The 20,083-nt window shown below is 39.0% G+C and overlaps 1 protein-coding gene across 1 annotated transcript in view; it reads left to right on the top strand.

Annotated features, from left to right (window-relative positions):
* Positions 1-16,882: 16,882 nt before the first annotated feature.
* The window catches only part of shisa8b (shisa family member 8b), a 31,151-nt gene continuing 27,950 nt past the window's right edge, over positions 16,883-20,083 (top strand). Inside the window, exon 1 of the mRNA XM_056366299.1 lies at positions 16,883-19,093. Coding sequence (XP_056222274.1) covers positions 18,276-19,093 — 818 coding nt within the window. The 5' untranslated portion in view covers positions 16,883-18,275. The remainder of the gene's footprint in view (positions 19,094-20,083) is intronic.

The raw sequence follows: 20,083 nt of genomic DNA, 5'->3' as shown, positions 1-20,083 counted from the left end.
CCTTACTATACTATGACATTTTTATGACTTTTTATGCCTTACTATACTATGACGTTTTTATCGTTTTTTATGCCTTACTATACTATGACGTTTTTATGCCTTACTATACTATGATGTTTTTATGTATTACGATACTATGATGTTTTTATCGTTTTTTATGCCTTACTATACTATGACGTTTTTATGACTTTTTATGCCTTACTATACTATGACGTTTTTATCGTTTTTTATGCCTTACTATACTATGACGTTTTTATGTATTTCTATACTATGATGTTTTTATGACTTTTTATGCCTTACTATACTATGACATTTTTATCGTTTTTTATGCCTTACTATACTATGACGTTTTTATGACTTTTTATGACTTACTATAATATGACGTTTTTATGCCTTACTATACTATGATGTTTTTATGTATTACGATACTATGACATTTTTATGACTTTTTATGCCTTACTATACTATGACGTTTTTATGTATTTCTATACTATGATGTTTTTATGACTTTTTATGCCTTACTATACTATGACATTTTTATCGTTTTTTATGCCTTACTATACTATGACATTTTTATGACTTTTTATGCCTTACTATACTATGACGTTTTTATCGTTTTTTATGCCTTACTATACTATGATGTTTTTATGTATTACTAAACTATGACGTTTTTATGACTTTTTATGACTTACTATAATATGACGTTTTTATGCCTTACTATACTATGATGTTTTTATGTGTTACGATACTATGATGTTTTTATCGTTTTTTATGCCTTACTATACTATGACGTTTTTATGACTTTTTATGCCTTACTATACTATGACGTTTTTATCGTTTTTTATGCCTTACTATACTATGACGTTTTTATGTATTTCTATACTATGATGTTTTTATGACTTTTTATGCCTTACTATACTATGACGTTTTTATCGTTTTTTATGCCTTACTATACTATGACGTTTTTATGACTTTTTATGACTTACTATAATATGACGTTTTTATGCCTTACTATACTATGATGTTTTTATGTATTACGATACTATGACATTTTTATGACTTTTTATGCCTTACTATACTATGACGTTTTTATGTATTTCTATACTATGATGTTTTTATGACTTTTTATGCCTTACTATACTATGACATTTTTATCGTTTTTTATGCCTTACTATACTATGACATTTTTATGACTTTTTATGCCTTACTATACTATGACGTTTTTATCGTTTTTTATGCCTTACTATACTATGATGTTTTTATGTATTACTAAACTATGACGTTTTTATGACTTTTTATGACTTACTATAATATGACGTTTTTATGCCTTACTATACTATGATGTTTTTATGTGTTACGATACTATGATGTTTTTATCGTTTTTTATGCCTTACTATACTATGACGTTTTTATGACTTTTTATGCCTTACTATACTATGACGTTTTTATCGTTTTTTATGCCTTACTATACTATGACGTTTTTATGACTTTTTATGACTTACTATAATATGACGTTTTTATGCCTTACTATACTATGATGTTTTTATGTATTACGATACTATGATGTTTTTATCGTTTTTTATGCCTTACTATACTATGACGTTTTTATGACTTTTTATGCCTTACTATACTATGACGTTTTTATCGTTTTTTATGCCTTACTATACTATGACATTTTTATGACTTTTTATGCCTTACTATACTATGACGTTTTTATGTATTTCTATACTATGATGTTTTTTGACTTTTTATGCCTTACTATACTATGACATTTTTATCATTTTTTATGCCTTACTATACTGTGACATTTTTCTGACTTTTTATGCCTTACTATACTATGACGTTTTTATGTATTTCTATACTATGACGTTTTTATGACTTTTTATGCCTTACTATACTATGACATTTTTATCGTTTTTTATGCCTTACTATACTATGACATTTTTATGACTTTTTATGCTTTACTATACTATGACGTTTTTATCGTTTTTTATGCCTTACTATACTATGACGTTTTTATGACTTTTTATGACTTACTATAATATGACGTTTTTATGCCTTACTATACTATGATGTTTTTATGTATTACTAAACTATGACGTTTTTATGACTTTTTATGACTTACTATAATGTGACGTTTTTATGCCTTACTATACTATGATGTTTTTATGTGTTACGATACTATGATGCTTTTATCGTTTTTTATGCCTTACTATACTATGACATTTTTATGACTTTTTATGCCTTACTATACTATGACGTTTTTATGCCTTACTATACTATGATGTTTTTATGTATTACGATACTATGATGTTTTTATCGTTTTTTATGCCTTACTATACTATGATGTTTTTATTTATTACTAAACTATGACGTTTTTATGACTTTTTATGACTTACTATAATATGACGTTTTTATGCCTTACTATACTATGATGTTTTTATGTGTTACGATACTATGATGTTTTTATCGTTTTTTATGCCTTACTATACTATGACATTTTTATGACTTTTTATGCCTTACTATACTATGACGTTTTTATCGTTTTTTATGCCTTACTATACTATGACATTTTTAGGACTTTTTATGCCTTACTACACTATGATGTTTTTATGTATTTCTATACTATGATGTTTTTATGACTTTTTATGCCTTACTATACTATGACGTTTTTATCGTTTTTTATGCCTTACTATACTATGACGTTTTTATGACTTTTTATGACTTACTATAATATGACGTTTTTATGCCTTACTATACTATGATGTTTTTATGTATTACGATACTATGATGTTTTTATCGTTTTTTATGCCTTACTATACTATGATGTTTTTATGTCTTTTTATGCCTTACTATACTATGACGTTTTTATGACTTTTTATGCCTTACTATACAATGACGTTTTTATGACTTTTTATGCCTCACTATACTATGACGTTTTTATGCCTTACTATACTATGATGTTTTTATGTATTACGATACTATGATGTTTTTATCTTTTCTTATGCCTTACTATACTATGATGTATTTATGTCTTTTTATGCCTTAATATACTATGATGTTTTTTCTTAGTTTTTATGCCTTACTATATTACGATGGTTTTAGCACTTTTTATGCCTTACAATACTATGACGTTTTTATGCCTAAATATATTATGATGTTTTAATGCCTTACTATTATATGGCTTTTTCATCACTGTTTATGTTTTACTATACTATGTAATTTTAATGCCTTAGTATGATGTTCTTGTGGTTTAAATTCAATAAAGTTGGTTGAGACCAAGTTGTCTTCCGTGGGTTCTATTAAAAGCCATTGCAAAGGGGTCAATCACCCAGCAGATCTCTGAGCGGTAAGACACTGAGCAGGACAGAAAGACAAGATCCAAACAGTCACATGAGGTTTATAAGGAGTTGGCTACCCCCCTTACTATGATGTTTTTATGACTTTTTATGCCATACTATACTATGACGTTTTTATCGTTTTTTATGCCTTACTATACTATGACATTTTTATGACTTTTTATGTATTTCTATACTATGACGTTTTTATGTATTTCTATACTATGACGTTTTTATGCCTTTTTATGCCTTACTATACTATGATGTTTTTATGACTTTTTATGCCTTACTATACTATGATGTTTTTATGACTTTTTATGCCATACTATACTATGATGGTTTTATGCCATACTATACTATGACATTTTTATGACTTTTTATGCCATACTATACTATGACGTTTTTATGTATTTCTATACTATGACGTTTTTATGCCTTTTTATTCCATACTATACTATGACGTTTTTATTACTTTTTATGTATTTCTATACTATGACGTTTTTATGTATTTCTGTACTATGAAGTTTTTATGACTTTTTATGCCTTACTATACTATGATGTTTTTATGACATTTTATGCCATACTATACTATGACGTTTTTATGTATTTCTATATTATGACGTTTGTATGACTTTTTATGCCTTACTATACTATGACGTTTTTATCACTTTTTATGCCTTACTATACTATGACGTTTTTATGCCTTACTATACTATGACGTTTTTATGTCTTTTTATGCCTTACTATACTATGATGTTTTTATGACTTTTTATGCCATACTATACTATGATGGTTTTATGTATTTCTATACTATGACGTTTTTATGCCTTTTTATGCCATACTATACTATGATGTCTTTATTACTTTTTATGCCATACTATACTATGACTTTTTTATGTATTTCTATACTATGACGTTTTTATGCCTTTTTATGCCATACTATACTATGATGTTTTTATGACTTTTTATGCCATACTATACTATGACGTTTTTATGTATTTCTATACTATGATGTTTTTATGCCTTTTTATGCCATACTATACTATGACGTTTTTATGACTTTTTATGTATTTCTATACTATGACGTTTTTATGTATTTCTATACTATGAAGTTTTTATGACTTTTTATGCCTTACTATACTATGATGTTTTTATGACTTTTTATGCCATACTATACTATAAGGTTTTTATGTATTTCTATATTATGATGTTTTTATGACTTTTTATGCCATACTATACTATGACGTTTTTTGTATTTCTATATTATGATGTTTGTATGACTTTTTATGCCATACTATATTATGACGTTTTTCTGTATTTCTATACTATGACGATTTTATGACTTTTCATGCCCTACTATACTATGATGTTTTTATCACTTTTTATGCCTTACTATACCATGACATTTTTATGACTTTTTATGCCTCACTGTACTACGATGTTTTTATGATTTTTTATGCCTTACTATACTATGATGGTTTTGTGACGTTTTAATGCCTCACTATACTATGATGTTTTTATGCCTTACTATACTATGACATTTTTATGATTTTTATGCCTTATTATATGATGACATTTTTTATGTGTTTTTAAGCTTTATTATACTATGATATTTTTTATGGTTTTTATGCCTTACTATACTATGATGTTTTTATGACTTTTTATGCCTCACTATACATATGTTTTTTGACATTTTATGGCATTTTATGGCTGTGACGTTGTTATGACTCTTTATGGCTTATTATACTATGATGTTTTCATGATGTTTTTAAGCCTTATTATACTATGAAGTTTTTGTGCCTTTTTTTTTTTTTTACATCATTTTTCATTCTTCGTCACACTGTGCTCTGTCACAGGTATCAAAGCTTTGCACTCATCTATTGAGACATCCCTCATTCCTCTGCTCTGTTTTATTCCCTTTCACTGATTCTCTCACCTTCCTCCCATAAATCTCTCTAAGTCTCTCCTGTGTGTTTGCCCTCCATTTACTTCTATTCTTGTGACAACTTCATTTAAGACCGTCCAGAGCAGTGTGGTTTGGATGAGGCAGGTAGTGATGAACATTAACCACTGATATGTCTCTTCAATTTCCCCCATTCAATCACCTTTCCACTCTGAACAGCAGTTTCATACACAACCTGTTTAAGTTCGAATCACATCAGGTGGAAAACTGCAACATCTCTGACAGATTAACACACACTGCCCTGTTTGTCTTGTCTGGGTGCAAAACAACATTTTTCTGCTCTGACAAAAAGCAACTCTGTGATTGGCTGACGTAATACGAAACGTTGACACCTTGACCTTTTACAGCTACAGGTTAGAAAAGACTCTGGCTGAGTATAAATCAATGGCTTGACTTCCTCAATGGATTTTATGTCTCGTGTTGTAAGGTTGAGTTGTTCAACTTTTTCCCCCTGACATTCAAAATTAAACTTTTGTTGATCCACGTGGGGAAACTCTGCTGTTTATACAGCCTCTAACAGAGGGGGAAAAAAATAAGAAAGATGGAAAACAAACATAAAAAACAGAACAGGAAACAAGGAATACCTATATAAAGTAATAGATATTGAGAAGAAATAACCTGGGGCACATCTTCATAGAACTGTGAGTATTGTCATATGAAAATACTGTAACCAAATTTACATTTGGTGATTTTTAGCTTGAGCAAATGAATTATGGTTCCTGTGTAAGCTGAGAAAAAGTAGAAGAAAACAAATGCAAACTCTGTTATGTAAGTCAGTCACTTTGCTCATATGTCCATCCATCAATCAATAATGTGGTGGTGTACAGCTCTGTTCATCTATATATCCATTTATCTATCTGGCCCATCACCATCACCCATCTTCTATGAGATCAGCACAGCCCAACATTGATCTAGTAACTGTTTGTGTCTCACACACTCACACACACACACACACACACACACACACACACACACACACACACACACATACACACACATACAAACCAAACCAATGCACTCCCAGTTTAAAAAAGCAGCAGGGAGCATCGACACAGAAGCTGAGTGATCTGCTGCTGTGGGCGGAGCCATGAGAGGGGTAATGAAAATGAAAATAGTCAAAATGAAGCGTGAACTTTTTTATGAAGGCATTTTTTTTTTTTTTTTAAAGTGGTTAAAAAACATTTTTGTGGAGGGCCCCATTCACAGCAGCACAGGGCTCAACAATAACCCGAACTATCGCTTTAAGCTCAGACACTTTCAACTTGGACACCGTGTTGTGTTTATGCAAACCCACAATGACATAAGGTGGTAATATTCAAATTTATGGTGATCTGGTGAGTTGTTATGAAAATGTATGGTGATGTAGTTTTATACATGAAGTGCTCTGCACAGGTCATTGTGATGGCATCCTTGTAGGTCACTTACCAAACTCATTATACTTCATTATATTTTCCACCAAAATTAATTTTTACCTCTACTTGTTAGGTTGGTTCGAATCCTGGTTATAATGTATTATCAGACTAAGTCAGCAAAATAAAAAATGGCTAATATATTAAAAATATAAAAAAAAAATATAATTAAAAATCATAACAAAAAACAGGATAAGGGTGAGAGAGCAGTGTGAAAGGAGCTGGGTGAGGAGACACTAAGACTGTGGGGAAATGAGATTCATTACAATTCTCCCAAGAAATGATGCCAGTAATGGACGAGGCAGCGTCAGAGCTGATTTGTATCTGTTGAGGAGAGTCGGGGGCCGAGGGCCGAGGCCCTTCAAATTGCTAATCAAAGCCGGCCGAGAAGACTGACAGCTATTCTCTCTGGGTGTCTGCACAGAGCTCATTCACTTCTATAAGTCGCTGTGTGTGGAGTTGTAATAAGCCCAAATGAAGCTGGATATTTGCATCTCCTTTGATTTGGTAAAGGTCACTGCTGACAGGGAGGTCCGGGGGGACTGTGTGCACAAAGACACACACACACACACACATGCACACACATACACATGCACACACATGCACACGCACACACACGGCAACCTGATTGGAGACGATACTGTTACACTCTTTGCCTTGTGTCTAAATCATCCAAACTGAGACACTTAACTTCTTTCTTTTGTCCCCTTTGTACTTTCCAGTTTTGAAATAGCATACAGTCTCTTTGGATGGCCTACATTTATTCATGTATTATTCCTTATCTAGTCTTTATTTACCCTTGAGTCTCATGTGTTTTTTTTTTTTTCTTTTGTGAATCTTCTGCTCCATTGTGGCAATTCTTCTCAGTTTGACGACTGCTCGTCTTAAAAAGTCCTTCACATGTCACTTTCTTTACATATTCCTCAAAACACAACCGAGCAAACAACCAAATCTGTTCTTAATTTAGAAAAAGTCGCGAAACTTTAAACTTAAAACTTTATAATACTGCTGCTGAAGTTCTGTTATTTAAAACATATAGTTACTCTGACTTGAGGAGGCACAGAGAAGATTTACAATGCCTGAGTGAAATAAATAGTATTCGTGTGTGTGTGTGTGTTTGTGGGTGTGTGTGTGTTTGTGGGTGGGCTCATTTTACTATCCTCATGGGGTCCAGAAACTGAGAGCCCACTACAGTTGTCAATGACTGGTCCGTCTGAATATAGTAAATCAAGGAAGTGTGTATGTGTGTGTGTGTGTGTGTGTGTGTGTCGGGGGATGTTGTGGGCGGTAGTCCTGTGCTCTGATTCAGGCCCTCTGGGCTCTGCTGCCCTCTTTGTCTTTTTTTTTCTAATTGGCAACTGAGTGCAACCAAACAGTCAGAGGGACATCACTAATCATTCACCTAACCCACTCTAATAACTCTGCTGTCCATCTCTGTCTCTGTCCCTCATCCAGCAGCTTTTCCTGCCTCTCCTGGTCCGTCTTTCAGGTCATGCAGGGGACACAGTGATGGACAGGTAGGAAAACCAGACTTGCAGCTCATCTAGTTTTTTTTAGTTTTAGTTTGATTTATTTTTGCACAACTTAAAAATACACAGAAAATGACAAAGACAACAAATAGCATAGAGTGCAGGGAGAGCAGCGTCTACACGGCCTTGAAGCCCATGTAGAGTTTGTAGAAATATATAGAATCTAGACTAAATATTGAGCTTGAGTTTGTCTGAGGTGGAACAGACAAGAGATCTGATCTATGTGGGATTAACTCATGGGCAGTAAAGATTTAACTTCCTCTCAGCAGAACTGCACAGAAACTTTCAAAATAAATGTCACCACAGTTTTTAATCTGCAGGGAACTGTTGCCATACACACACCCAGTAATATTATTTAATTAGCATTTTTATATGATGTGCTAACGGTTTCATATATTAATACTATTATATATTATATAATACTGGATTGGAGACAGCCCATTATGATGTGTATGTATCTCTACATTATTAATTGATTTCAGACGTTTTTTTTTAATGAAACATGTATTTTAACATCAAAACACTAAATTAACCATGTTTACCTTTATTTGTGTTTTATTATATTTTCATTTAGCCGCTTCAGTTTCAGGTTCCTGGTGTTGTTCATGCTGTTCCACGCTGTCGTGGCTCACTGGGACACTAAAATATAAAATGTTTAGTTGTTTGGTGTTTCATGAATTTCCCCTAGGGGACAAATAAAGTATTTATCTATCTATCTAGTGTTTAATTTATTGTTAACATGAGGAAAACCATAATTGACATTTATATTGGGTGTTAACAAAGCATCCACTCCTCCCCGCTCTCCTATACATGTTTCTAAAAATACAGATGTAAGCTTACACCCCAGTCATTGTAAACAGGATGCAGTTTAAATGCATCAAGCTTTATTTCAATACCAGGGTAAATGCACTCAGCAAAAACCATCAATGTCACAGTTGTTTTATGGATGGGGTGCAGTCATTCTGCTCGTTCTGCCCGGTATTAACCAACAGCTGGTCAGCTGGGTAAGTGACAGACATAAAGGCAGTCACAGATCGATATGGAGCTGGGTGATCCTCAACGTAAAGGTCATTCTGGACCAAGTAATGATTCAAGTCTGATAATCGTTAAAGTAAAACTCTGCACATAATATATTTATACTGATGATGAAGCCAAATATTGTGTAAGTGACGACTGAATTACTGCCGCAGTTTGGGTCCAGGTTTGAACATGAACACTTTGTGACATCACAGCTTTAATATGCGACTTACAGCAGCGTGATGTGGGAAAGTTGAAACCTCCGGCGCACATACGCTGCCAGCTGACATTGAGATGCAAAGTCTGTGTGTAAATAAAAAAAGGTCAAGCTCCAGAGGAATCCCTTTTGCTTGTCCTTTTTGCGGATAATCCCAACTTCAACAGGCAGAAATCACACGGCGTGACGTCAGTAAACTGTACACTGGATGCTCATGTTTGCCGAGCACACTGGTCTGTGATGTTTCATTACAAAGAAGATGGTATTTTATATTTTTCTAAACCTTTAAACAAGCACATGTAGGCAAAGCTGACGAATTCTTAATGAGTATGAATGTCTTTTATTTTTTGTTGCTCTTTTTTATTTAGACTAGTGTGATTTTACATTATAAAATCTGAATACACAGAATTTCCCTCAGCTCCAAAAAATGATGATAGACGCACAGTGAAGACAAGAACAGGGACTCCGCGATGCCCACCTTTCGTCTTTCGGTGCATAACGACCAAAACGTGCAGCGATGTTTCACCTAAAGTTCCCTTATTAAAGCAGCGGCCGACATATGACCTTATATGTTCTCCGCTGCATTAATGCATGAGGGAACAGACAGCGACAGAGGGAGAGATTTCAATTATTCTCCAGGCAAACAAAATGGAGTCGGAGCAAACATTTTCCAACGTCACATCTCATATCAACAAATCAAAGCTCACCACCCCAAGGAGAGCTGGGAAGTCAGTAACATTTACCGTGGTCAAAACATGCGGAGCGCTAAATGTCTTTGACTGGAGACACTGTGTCTGCCTGACAGACCCCGCGCCGTGTTGTTGTGTGCATGTGGCGCCGAACGGGTTCAGTCCTGCAGCGTCGGAAACATCAGACTCACTCATTAGCTTTGTGCTGTGAACTCCCGGCGTGGGCTGTCGGGGTGAAAACACACACATACTTAAAACCTACACACACACACACACACACACACACACACACACACACACACACACACACACACACACACACACACAGACTGTGTGTGAGTGGATAAGAAAGGAAGGACTGACGGGTGACTCAAACAGGCTCATTTATTCCAGGGCAAGAGAGATAAGAAGATAAACCTCACACACACAAACAACGCAGCATCACCACAACACTGGAAGTCATATACTCAAATTTCATCACCCAATAAGATTGTTCATGTATGTATGTGAGCATACGAATTCAGGAACACACACACGCACACACACGCACACACACACCCACCCTGTTATTACCCTTTCCAGCTCCCTGGAGGATAAACTCTTTATATCAGAATGTGGACCTGAACAAATGAGAGAAAACTCATGCACACACACACACACACACACACACACACACACACACACACACACACACACACACACACACACACACACACACACACACACACACACACAGCACCCTACGAAAACATGGACTCCCGTGTGCGCTCGTGACCACATAAATGCAGATAAAGCATTGGCTGAATTAACATAAGTAATTGGTATTCATTAAAAGGCCTTTGCGTGAGCGAAAGCTTCATCAAACAGGAGTCGGTCAGAATACTAACACCGGGACTGTAGTTTTACTCAGCAGTGAACTCGGCCCTCGTTCGTCTGGCTGCAGCTCTTTTTGATTGTTACACAAAGTACTGACTGAAATATTACAAAAAATTCATGAGTACAATGTTCATTTTTTTAAAGCATCAATGTGAGACCGATGGTTTAACATTTGAACACTTGAGTTGGTGGCAGATGGAGGGAAATAAACATCCGGCAGGGTTCATGGGAAATGCGGTTCTAATGAACGCCAGCGATGTAGAAAGCTACATATCACCTCCAATGTGGTCTCATTTGTTTACAGTCATTTGCATCAGTTTGATATGTTGTACAAACACACAGTGTAAACGTGTTCACACGGGTCCTGGTGCCAGCTGCTGACTGCATTAGTCCACACACACGTACAGTCATGTGTGTAGAGCTCCTCTCATGATGTGGTTGCATGACATTACGCTCTATAGGCAGAGATCAATGGGCTTATGTTTGTGATCAATCAGCTTCCTGTTTGTAGTGTGCAGTCTGTCCGTTTGTCCCGGAGGAGCTGACCTTATAATCGCCTGATCCACAGCCCTGCACCCTGTCAGACGAGCGGAGACACATCTGTGAGGAGACACTAATACAACCATGTGTTATTGTTAGTGTGTGTGTGTGTGTGTGTGTGTGTGTTTTACCTACAGTGTGTTTCTTTTCGCCAGATTAGTCAGTTCAGTTTGAGGTTGCTAAATATTTTCTGTACATTAAATAGATCTAGCGTTAATAGCTGCTCATTTCCCTGTTTTATGGAATTAAGTTCAATGTTTCTTCCTGAACTTTTTTCATTTCTATTTTGAATAAATGTAAAAAATTTTCATAAAAAAACAAAACAAAGGTAGTACAGATGCAGCTAAAGGTCTTTTACGATAACTGCATTTATAATGGCGCATAAAGCTGAATTTACTGGCCCTAACACATCAGCTAATGGCGCTCGATGCTCGCTAACTCTCAGAATAACCTCTGATCTTTATGCTGTGCACACACAATGAAACAAGGTCGTGTTAGTCACCTGAAAACTGTTGAGATGCACAATTATCACTCATGCGGTGAAAAAGAAATGCCAGGAACAACAGCTGCCTGCGATGGTCACACACTTTGACTTCAGGCTGATCTGTAACTTGTAAAATAAATATGAAAGGTTTGTGCTTGTGTTCAGCAGCAACATTCACACATTTAACCAGTTTTTTTTTAATCCAGTGATATCATTTTGATTAGCCTTTTTATATGATGCGCTAACTGTTTCATATATTAATGCTATAATATATTAAATAATCCTGGATCGGAAACATCAAAGTTATTCAAATTCATCTTGAGGGGGACGAGAGTGTCTGCACCTGCACATATTTCAGTCTGGACCAAAATGCTAAACCTCGAGCCACGCTGCATAAAGGGAGAGATTGAATTCAAACTAAAATCTTTAAACATATAAACATTAAAAAAAAAAAATCATCACATAAATACAATAGCTCCATCATTTTTCAAGAAGCTCCACAAACGAATTTTGCAGCACAATGTGGTCACTTTCTGAAATCCTGCATGATGAATTGTCTTGACTCTTTGTAATGCAGAGTTTATCTCCCGACTGTAAAAGTTTAAAGGTCATTTTGGAATCCCAGCTCCCGCTTTTTTTATTTTATTTCCCAGGATCCCCTGGGCAGATCAGCATCAAAGCTTCGCCTGGATCAACTCATTAAGGGGCTTCCCTCTGATCACAGCCCTGCACGGCTCTTCAACTTCAAGTGGTGTACTCGCCCTCTTTCATGCACGCACACACACACACACACACACACACACACACACACACACACACACAACACACACACACACACACACACACACACACACACACACACACACACACGCACACACACAGATCACAGGGAAAAACTAGCATTCAACAGCGCCAGTTCAGAACTGACAGATTTTATCAAAAGTAAGACACATCATCTCAAAATGCTTTTTCATAGACGTAAGAAGTCGTCCTCTCTCCGTCTCCCACACCTCAGTTTTCAAGCTGCACCTGCTCACCTCTCTGCTGAGGAGTTATCTGCATCGTCTCTCCTGGATGAGCAAAACTTCTCCAGACTGACGAGACAAATGTTTTGGAGTAGTTCTGCTCCCGACAGATCGACCTGTGTCTGAGGAAGGGTGTGAGAGAGTCGTGTGGAAGAAGACCTCATGTATCTCAGTTGATACCTGATTTATTTTCTTACCTTGGAAACAGTATCAATATTGAGTTCTTTCCTTTTTTTCTACAGTATTTCATTTCCTTGTGCTTTTCTCTCTGCAAAGGCCTCGTCTAATTCTGCTTCACTTACTCTACTTCACTGTTTAGCTGCGGCTCCCATGACGCCCACGGCAATCGACACTCTTGATGGCAGTGAGATCGGTGCTAATAGGAGAGATGAGATAGTGATGAACACGATAAAAGCAAAAGAAAAGAAGAAGCTTTTCTATGAGCAACAAGATGCTCAAGTCGATTGTGATTCCTCACTGTAACGTACTGTTTTGGCTGCATTGCATCCAGGTCTGTTCTCTGCAGGTGTATAAATTGTTCTTCGTGTGTTTTCTGCAGTGGATTTCTTCTCTGTGTGAATCCTGCAGGATGGCAGCTGTAGAAAGAAACCCCTTTGATTTTCAGACAGCGACACCAAAAACCTGACATTTTACCGCTGATGGTTCGGATCACCTAAACTTTCTCTGCTGTCAAACGTCTTTGTGTCTGTTGTGGAAAATCAAGACTTGTCTCTTGTTTTTGTTTGTTCATGAATTAAAGAAGTTGACCAGAATGGATCCCCGAAACTGCAAAGTACGCCACTAGTAGCCGATGTGAGCTTGTGTTTTGGGATGAAGACTTTTCCATCTAGCTTTATCAGAGGAAGCACACAAAGACAAAATATGAATATTCATAGATGCTGTGAAGTCATCAAAATGAAATATTCAACACATTCGGGATACTCAAAGTGTCTCCTAATGAAGGGGGCAACAGTGCTTGAGTAAATCAGAGACCTGCAGGCACTTTATGAATCTAGTTCAAGATGAGCATTAATTCAGCAGGATTATTTAGAATTCATGTGGCGACAACAGCCCCTGTGCGCTTTAAACCGTACCCGTACACCCACACACACAAACATCATCTTCATTTTCCTGTTTCCATTAAATGCTAGAGACAAACAAACCTAGCTTATTTTACTTAAGACACCTTGACCCCTATTTTCCTGAAGGTGCCAAGCCAGCGAAAAAACAGAAATGCAAAAGAGACAGTTTCACCGGAAGCGAGTTACGTTCAGGGTGAGGAGGCAATTTGTGCACGTTAACTGTGAAAATTTTCCAGAGCCATTGTGCACACGCCACGAATCGAGAAGGTGAAAAGTGTTAGAGTAAATTAAAAGAGGTCAAAGCATCCGCACACTCATCCCTGTCGCAGGCACCTGAATTATTTTGGGTCCCTCAGACTTTCGTCAGAGCGCGAGAAATGCCAAACACACACATGAAGGGAGGAGAAGTCATCAATTATCTATCGGCACACCTCACAAAAGACAACACACACACACACACACACACTTCTTAATGTGCAACAATCAAGAATACCACAGAGCATTAAATAAAAAATACGCTCACTTTCAAATGTCTCTATGACAAAGCAACAATCCAAACATCTGGAGAGGCAGAACACGGAGGGGTAAAACTGGCAGCTCGCCTGGTAGAGCGCCATGTGCCAAGGTCGAGTCCTTACCGCAGCGGCAATGGGACCCTTCGCTGCATGTCACTCCCTCTCTCGCCCCTGACCTTCCTGTCCGTCTCTACTGTTGTTATAAAATAAAGCAGAAACGCCATAAAAACAATCTTCTCTAAAGCTGCGTTTCCGCCGCAGGAACCAGGGTCTAAATTTAGATCCGGGGTAATTGATCAACCCCCCAAAAAAGTACCTAGTCTGGACCTAGCCTGTTTCCACACCGCGAAACAGGTCCGGGAGAAGGTAAAGAATCTGAAACAGGACTTCAAAAACTCAAGGACCACAACAACCGGAGTGGCTGAGGTCGCCACCCGTCACGTATAACATGGGATTGACCTGTGTGAGAACCATCAAGTAGTTGTTGAGATATTTTCAGCCTGGAAGGAGAAGGAGAAGGAGAAGGAGGAGGAATCTTGGTGCAAGGAATGAGTGAGTTTTTTTTCTTCGGTCGGCTGCTGGTCACCAAAACACACAAGACGACTTTCATATCTCACATGTGACAACCTCAGTGACTGTGACGACGGCTTTATTTCTTAAGTCACCAGTTAAGATTCAAGAAAGTGACAGCTTCTACATCTGTTCGTAATTATTCACACATACGCTTCATACTGTGCGATTCCTCTTTTCACACAATTATATTTATTCTATAGACGATGGAAATTCTCGAATACACAAAGGACCTGAATAACTTCATGGGAGCTTCCCTCAGCTGCAGTTATCATTAATAATTAATCATTCAATAAAAAAAAACCCTATTTATAAGGCGTGAAATCCCGCTCGCCTCGTCCTCATGTGGTTTGCCGTTGGCTTGGTGGTGACCCTCTCTGCACATCACGTTCCAATCAATACTCAAGTCTTACATAACAAACATCTGTGTGCCTCTGCCGCATGTGCACACACATCACGTAAAGAGTCTGAATCCATCACTCCCACCCACACATCACCCCCCCCACCCTCCCCTTCTGATCTTCAACCCTCCATCCCGTATACCTGTCGCCTCTCTGCGCTCCCTCCATCCTCATCCCCCAACTCTCTCTCTCCCTCCTACTTCTGCCTCTAAACCCATCCCTCTCTCTCTTTCTCTCTTTCTTTCTTTCTTTCTCTCCCCCTCTCATCTTTGGTCCTCAGCCAATCATCTCCACCCCCCCCCCCTTCCTCTCTCTCTTTCTTCCTTTCTTTTCTGTCGGCCTCCTCCCCACTGCCCTACATTCACTCTGTTCTTTTCACTCTCTCTGTTACTCACTCTCTCTCTTTCTCTCTCTCTTTGATATCCAGCAAGCAATAGAGTGAAAATCAGAGGGAAGAGGAGGAAGCGTTGAGTTTGCTCCGGAATGACAAGACATAAAGGAGGGGATTTTGGGAGAGGCGATTAGCGGAAAAGCAAAACAAAAAGTCCCTTGTCAATCTGGCTTATAATTCCATTAAAAATTGTACATGTGGTCGTTTACTTTGAGAAAAGCTCCTATAATTGGCCTCAATGGTGGCATCTGTGTGTGTGTGTGTGTGTGTGTGTGTGTGTGTGTATGTGTATGTGTGTGTTTATCAACACTTTTTCCATGTGCATGTGTATTTGTCTGAGTGGGTCTGATTGTGTGGCATGCATAAGTGTGCACAAGTGCGTGAGAGTGTGTGTGTGTGTGTGTGTGTGTGTGTGTGTGTATCCATGTGGCTGGCTGCCAGGCTCAGCTCCTGGTTTTGGCATCTCCAGCGCAGGTTGGGATTTAAACAAATGAAGAGGCGAAGCTGGAGTTGGACCCCTCTGACTCGAGAATCTTTCTGATGCAAGCAGACGCTCACAACAGACAAACACATGGCAACACACACACACACACACACACACACACACATATATATACACTCATACAAGCACATACCCGACACAGAAATTTGCAAACAAGTGTGTTATCTATGCCCAAGGCGCGAGGGGAGGGCGGGGAAGAGATGCTAAGAGACGGGAGAAGAAAGGATGGCGAAGGGGGAGATGAGGGGCTCGGGGGTTGGGGGAGGAGGGGGGGTAATACTCGTGCATGTGTTTGTGCGCGTGTTGAGGGGGGAATGCAGAAAAAGCGGGCAGGGAGGGGGGGGGGTGGGGGGGATAAGTAGATGATGAGCAGGAGTGACCGCAGCAGATGTTGACTGTCCTCCGTCAGCCAAGCAAACATGTTTGACATACAGCAACACACACACACACACACACACAGATGGAAACAGAGAAAGAGAAAAGAAAAGAAAAAAATTATAAAAATGATAAAAAAAAAAGAAAAGTGATTGAAGTCAGTTACAGTCCCTCCTCTTTTCACTTTTCATTTTTTCCCGTCTCTCGTCTCCTTCCAGGCTTTTTTCCTCTGGGGATGATGGGAGATGCAGCTGGATAACCCCCCCCCCCCCCACACACACACACACACACACTCTCTCTCTCTCTCTCACTCACTCACACTCTCTCTCTCTCCCCCTCTCTCTGTCTATCTGGCACTGACGAGAGGTAAACAAAGGAGATCTCATTTGGTTCCTGAACTGTTGCAGCGCTGAGTGCAGCCACACACACACACACACACACACACACACACTCTCTCACTTCATTTCTCTCATACACACACACACACACACACGTACACGCACACAGCTCACAGTGGTATTGGCAGGCGAAGATCCTAGCAGTCCTGGACCGGTCTGCACTCACACCTGCCAGCACTGACAGGGCAGTGCTCACAGAAGAAGAGAAGAGGAAAAAGAAGAGGAAGAAGAAGAAGAAGAAGTCGAGGTGATACGAGAGGAGGAGGGAAAAAGAGGGTGAAAGAGGAGCGTGTCGTTCTGTGTTTTTGTTGAATCCCCTGGATCGAGCCCACGGCTGATGATGGAGAACACATGAGGAGGAGAGGAAGCTGCGGGGACACGCGGGGGAAAAGATGCTGCTGAGTAAAGTTTGTGGATATTTCTAGAGGGGATTTTTAGCCCTTGAACTTTTGGGGAAGAATCGGTGCGGAGGGTCGACTGTGTGCAGACTGCAGAGAGAGAAAAGGTGAGTTCAGTGATTTTTTTCAGCAGAAAAGTCTCAATGAGTTTCTGTTTTATTGGTGCTCCCTCAAAACTAAAAGGAATATATATATAAGCTCTTATTTTGAAGGTAAGAGCATTTTCATGAATCTCACTTCGAAGGCAAAAAAATCAACTACCAGTAATTTCTCTGTAGCTGATACTAAACATTTAATTTGCCTGAAGCTTCTGGTTTCAACAGTGATGCTCACGGTCTCCAATAGCGATTCTGAGTGACCTGTTTAAAACGTCCTCTGCCCTCTTTCCATCATTGATTCTATAAGTACGTAAAGATCAATAGAAACATCATCTGTTTAACATTCAGGATAAAATCTATTTTTTTTTCCTGAGTCTTTATAGGAACCTGCTGCGAATCGCTTTGTCTGCGAGTTATTGTTGTCGCTGGTTTCGCTGTCTCTGCAAAAAGGCAACTTCATGAACACTGAGAGCCCGATGACGGATTCCCCGTTTGTTCTGGTGTTGATAAGTTTGTGGTGCGTAACGGGATCTAACGCGCTCGTCTCCTTCCTGTTCAAAGCCTGCAGGTGGGACATTGGACAGAAGGGCTTTCCCAGCAGCATGGCAGCCACCAACCCTTCCTCCTGCCGCCTTTTCCTCTTCGTCTGCTTCTCCTTCCTCGTCAGTCAGCCCGCCCTCACCCAGGACCCATCTGTCACCACGATGACAGTAACCAAAGGCGACCAGTTCATCGTCCCCACCACGCTGGGCAACCAGACGACCCCCAACTACGTGGAGACGACCCAAAACACCCCCCTAGAGACGGGATTGTCCACTCCCACAAGTGGTGGAGACGCAGACGACGAGGATGTCCCTCCATCTGGCGGGACCCGTTGCCAGGGTTACTATGACGTGATGGGTCAGTGGGACCCGCCGTTCAACTGCAACGCCGGCGTCTTTCTGTACTGCTGCGGCACCTGCTTCTACCGCTTCTGCTGCCAGTTCCGCCAGCAGCGGCTGGACCAGAGCATCTGCTCCAACTACGACACGCCCATCTGGGCCAACACCGGCAAGCCCGTGGCCACCATCACAGAGGGGCAGGAGGACCAGGAGCGGGACCGCACGCACCTCATCGTCTACATCATCTGTGGAGTGGTGGCCATCATGGTGCTGGTCGGCATCTTCACCAAACTGGGCCTGGAGAAGAGCCGCGGAGGAAGCGGAGGAGGGGGAGGAGGAGGAGGAGGAGGAGGAGGAGGAGCAGCAGGGTCGGCGCACTCTGACCTCAACTCTAGGTGAGAAGCATGAGGACATGTGTGTGTGTGTGTGTGTGTGTGTGTGTGTGTGTGTGTGTGTGTGTGTGAGGAGGCAGTCTGTTTGTTGACGACACTGTAGATTTAAGCAAAGCGGTGGATAAAAGTTTGTGTGAGTGTGTGTGTCGTGTGTGTATTCATGTCTGTGTGTGTTTGTGAATGCACGTATGTGTGTGTTTGTGTGTGTGTGTGTGCGTGTGTTTTTGCATGCACGTGGTTTTCTGATGCATTGCAGGGATGTTGGAAAGTTGAAAATTCTGACTTCACCCTGGAAGAAAAGAGAAAAAAAAGAAAAAAGGAAAAGAGAGAAAGAATTATTTCAAGATGCAGTTTAGTTTTTCATCAGCATGTTAACACACAACCTTCCAGCCTCAAATTTACAACTTCCAACTACGAATGTGTATTTGTGCACCTACTAACACGTGTGTGCATGAATATGTATATATGTGTGTGTGTGTGTGTGTGTGTTTGCTTGCACGTGTACAATTAGTCTCTAATCCTGCTCCAGCAGCACCAGGTGAATGCAACCTGTTCAGGTGTGTTTTTAGGAAAGAGGCTGATCACTTCATCACATGTGTCCACAACTACACACACACACACACACATGAATCATGCCCTTATTTTGTTTTTGCTGTTTTTTTCTCATTAGTTTCTAATTTTTTTCTCTTTGTGCTTGTTTCTTTGTTTCTGCTTTTTCTTCTTCCATTTTCTTTTCTTCTTCTTCTTCTATTATTTTGTATTCCACCCTCCTTCTGTACCATTTGCTTTGCTTGTAAGCATGACTTATATTTGAAATAAACAAAACGATTTGAAACATTTTTTTTTTTTTTGCTGCAGTAGGAGTTAAGTGTCGAGTAGGTGTTCAAAGAACTTTTGAAGAAGGAGAGTCTTTGTGCTTCTGTGCAAGAATTCCCTCTTTCATGTTTGTCTCACGTGTGCGAGGTTTCACACCGAGCGCAAGTCAAATCACTC

The sequence above is a fragment of the Seriola aureovittata genome, chromosome 21 (assembly GCF_021018895.1).
Source record: "Seriola aureovittata isolate HTS-2021-v1 ecotype China chromosome 21, ASM2101889v1, whole genome shotgun sequence".
Taxonomy (NCBI): Eukaryota; Metazoa; Chordata; class Actinopteri; order Carangiformes; family Carangidae; genus Seriola; species Seriola aureovittata.
The sequence above is the reverse complement of the archived record's forward strand: the minus strand, read 5'-3'. Positions and strand labels throughout refer to the sequence as shown.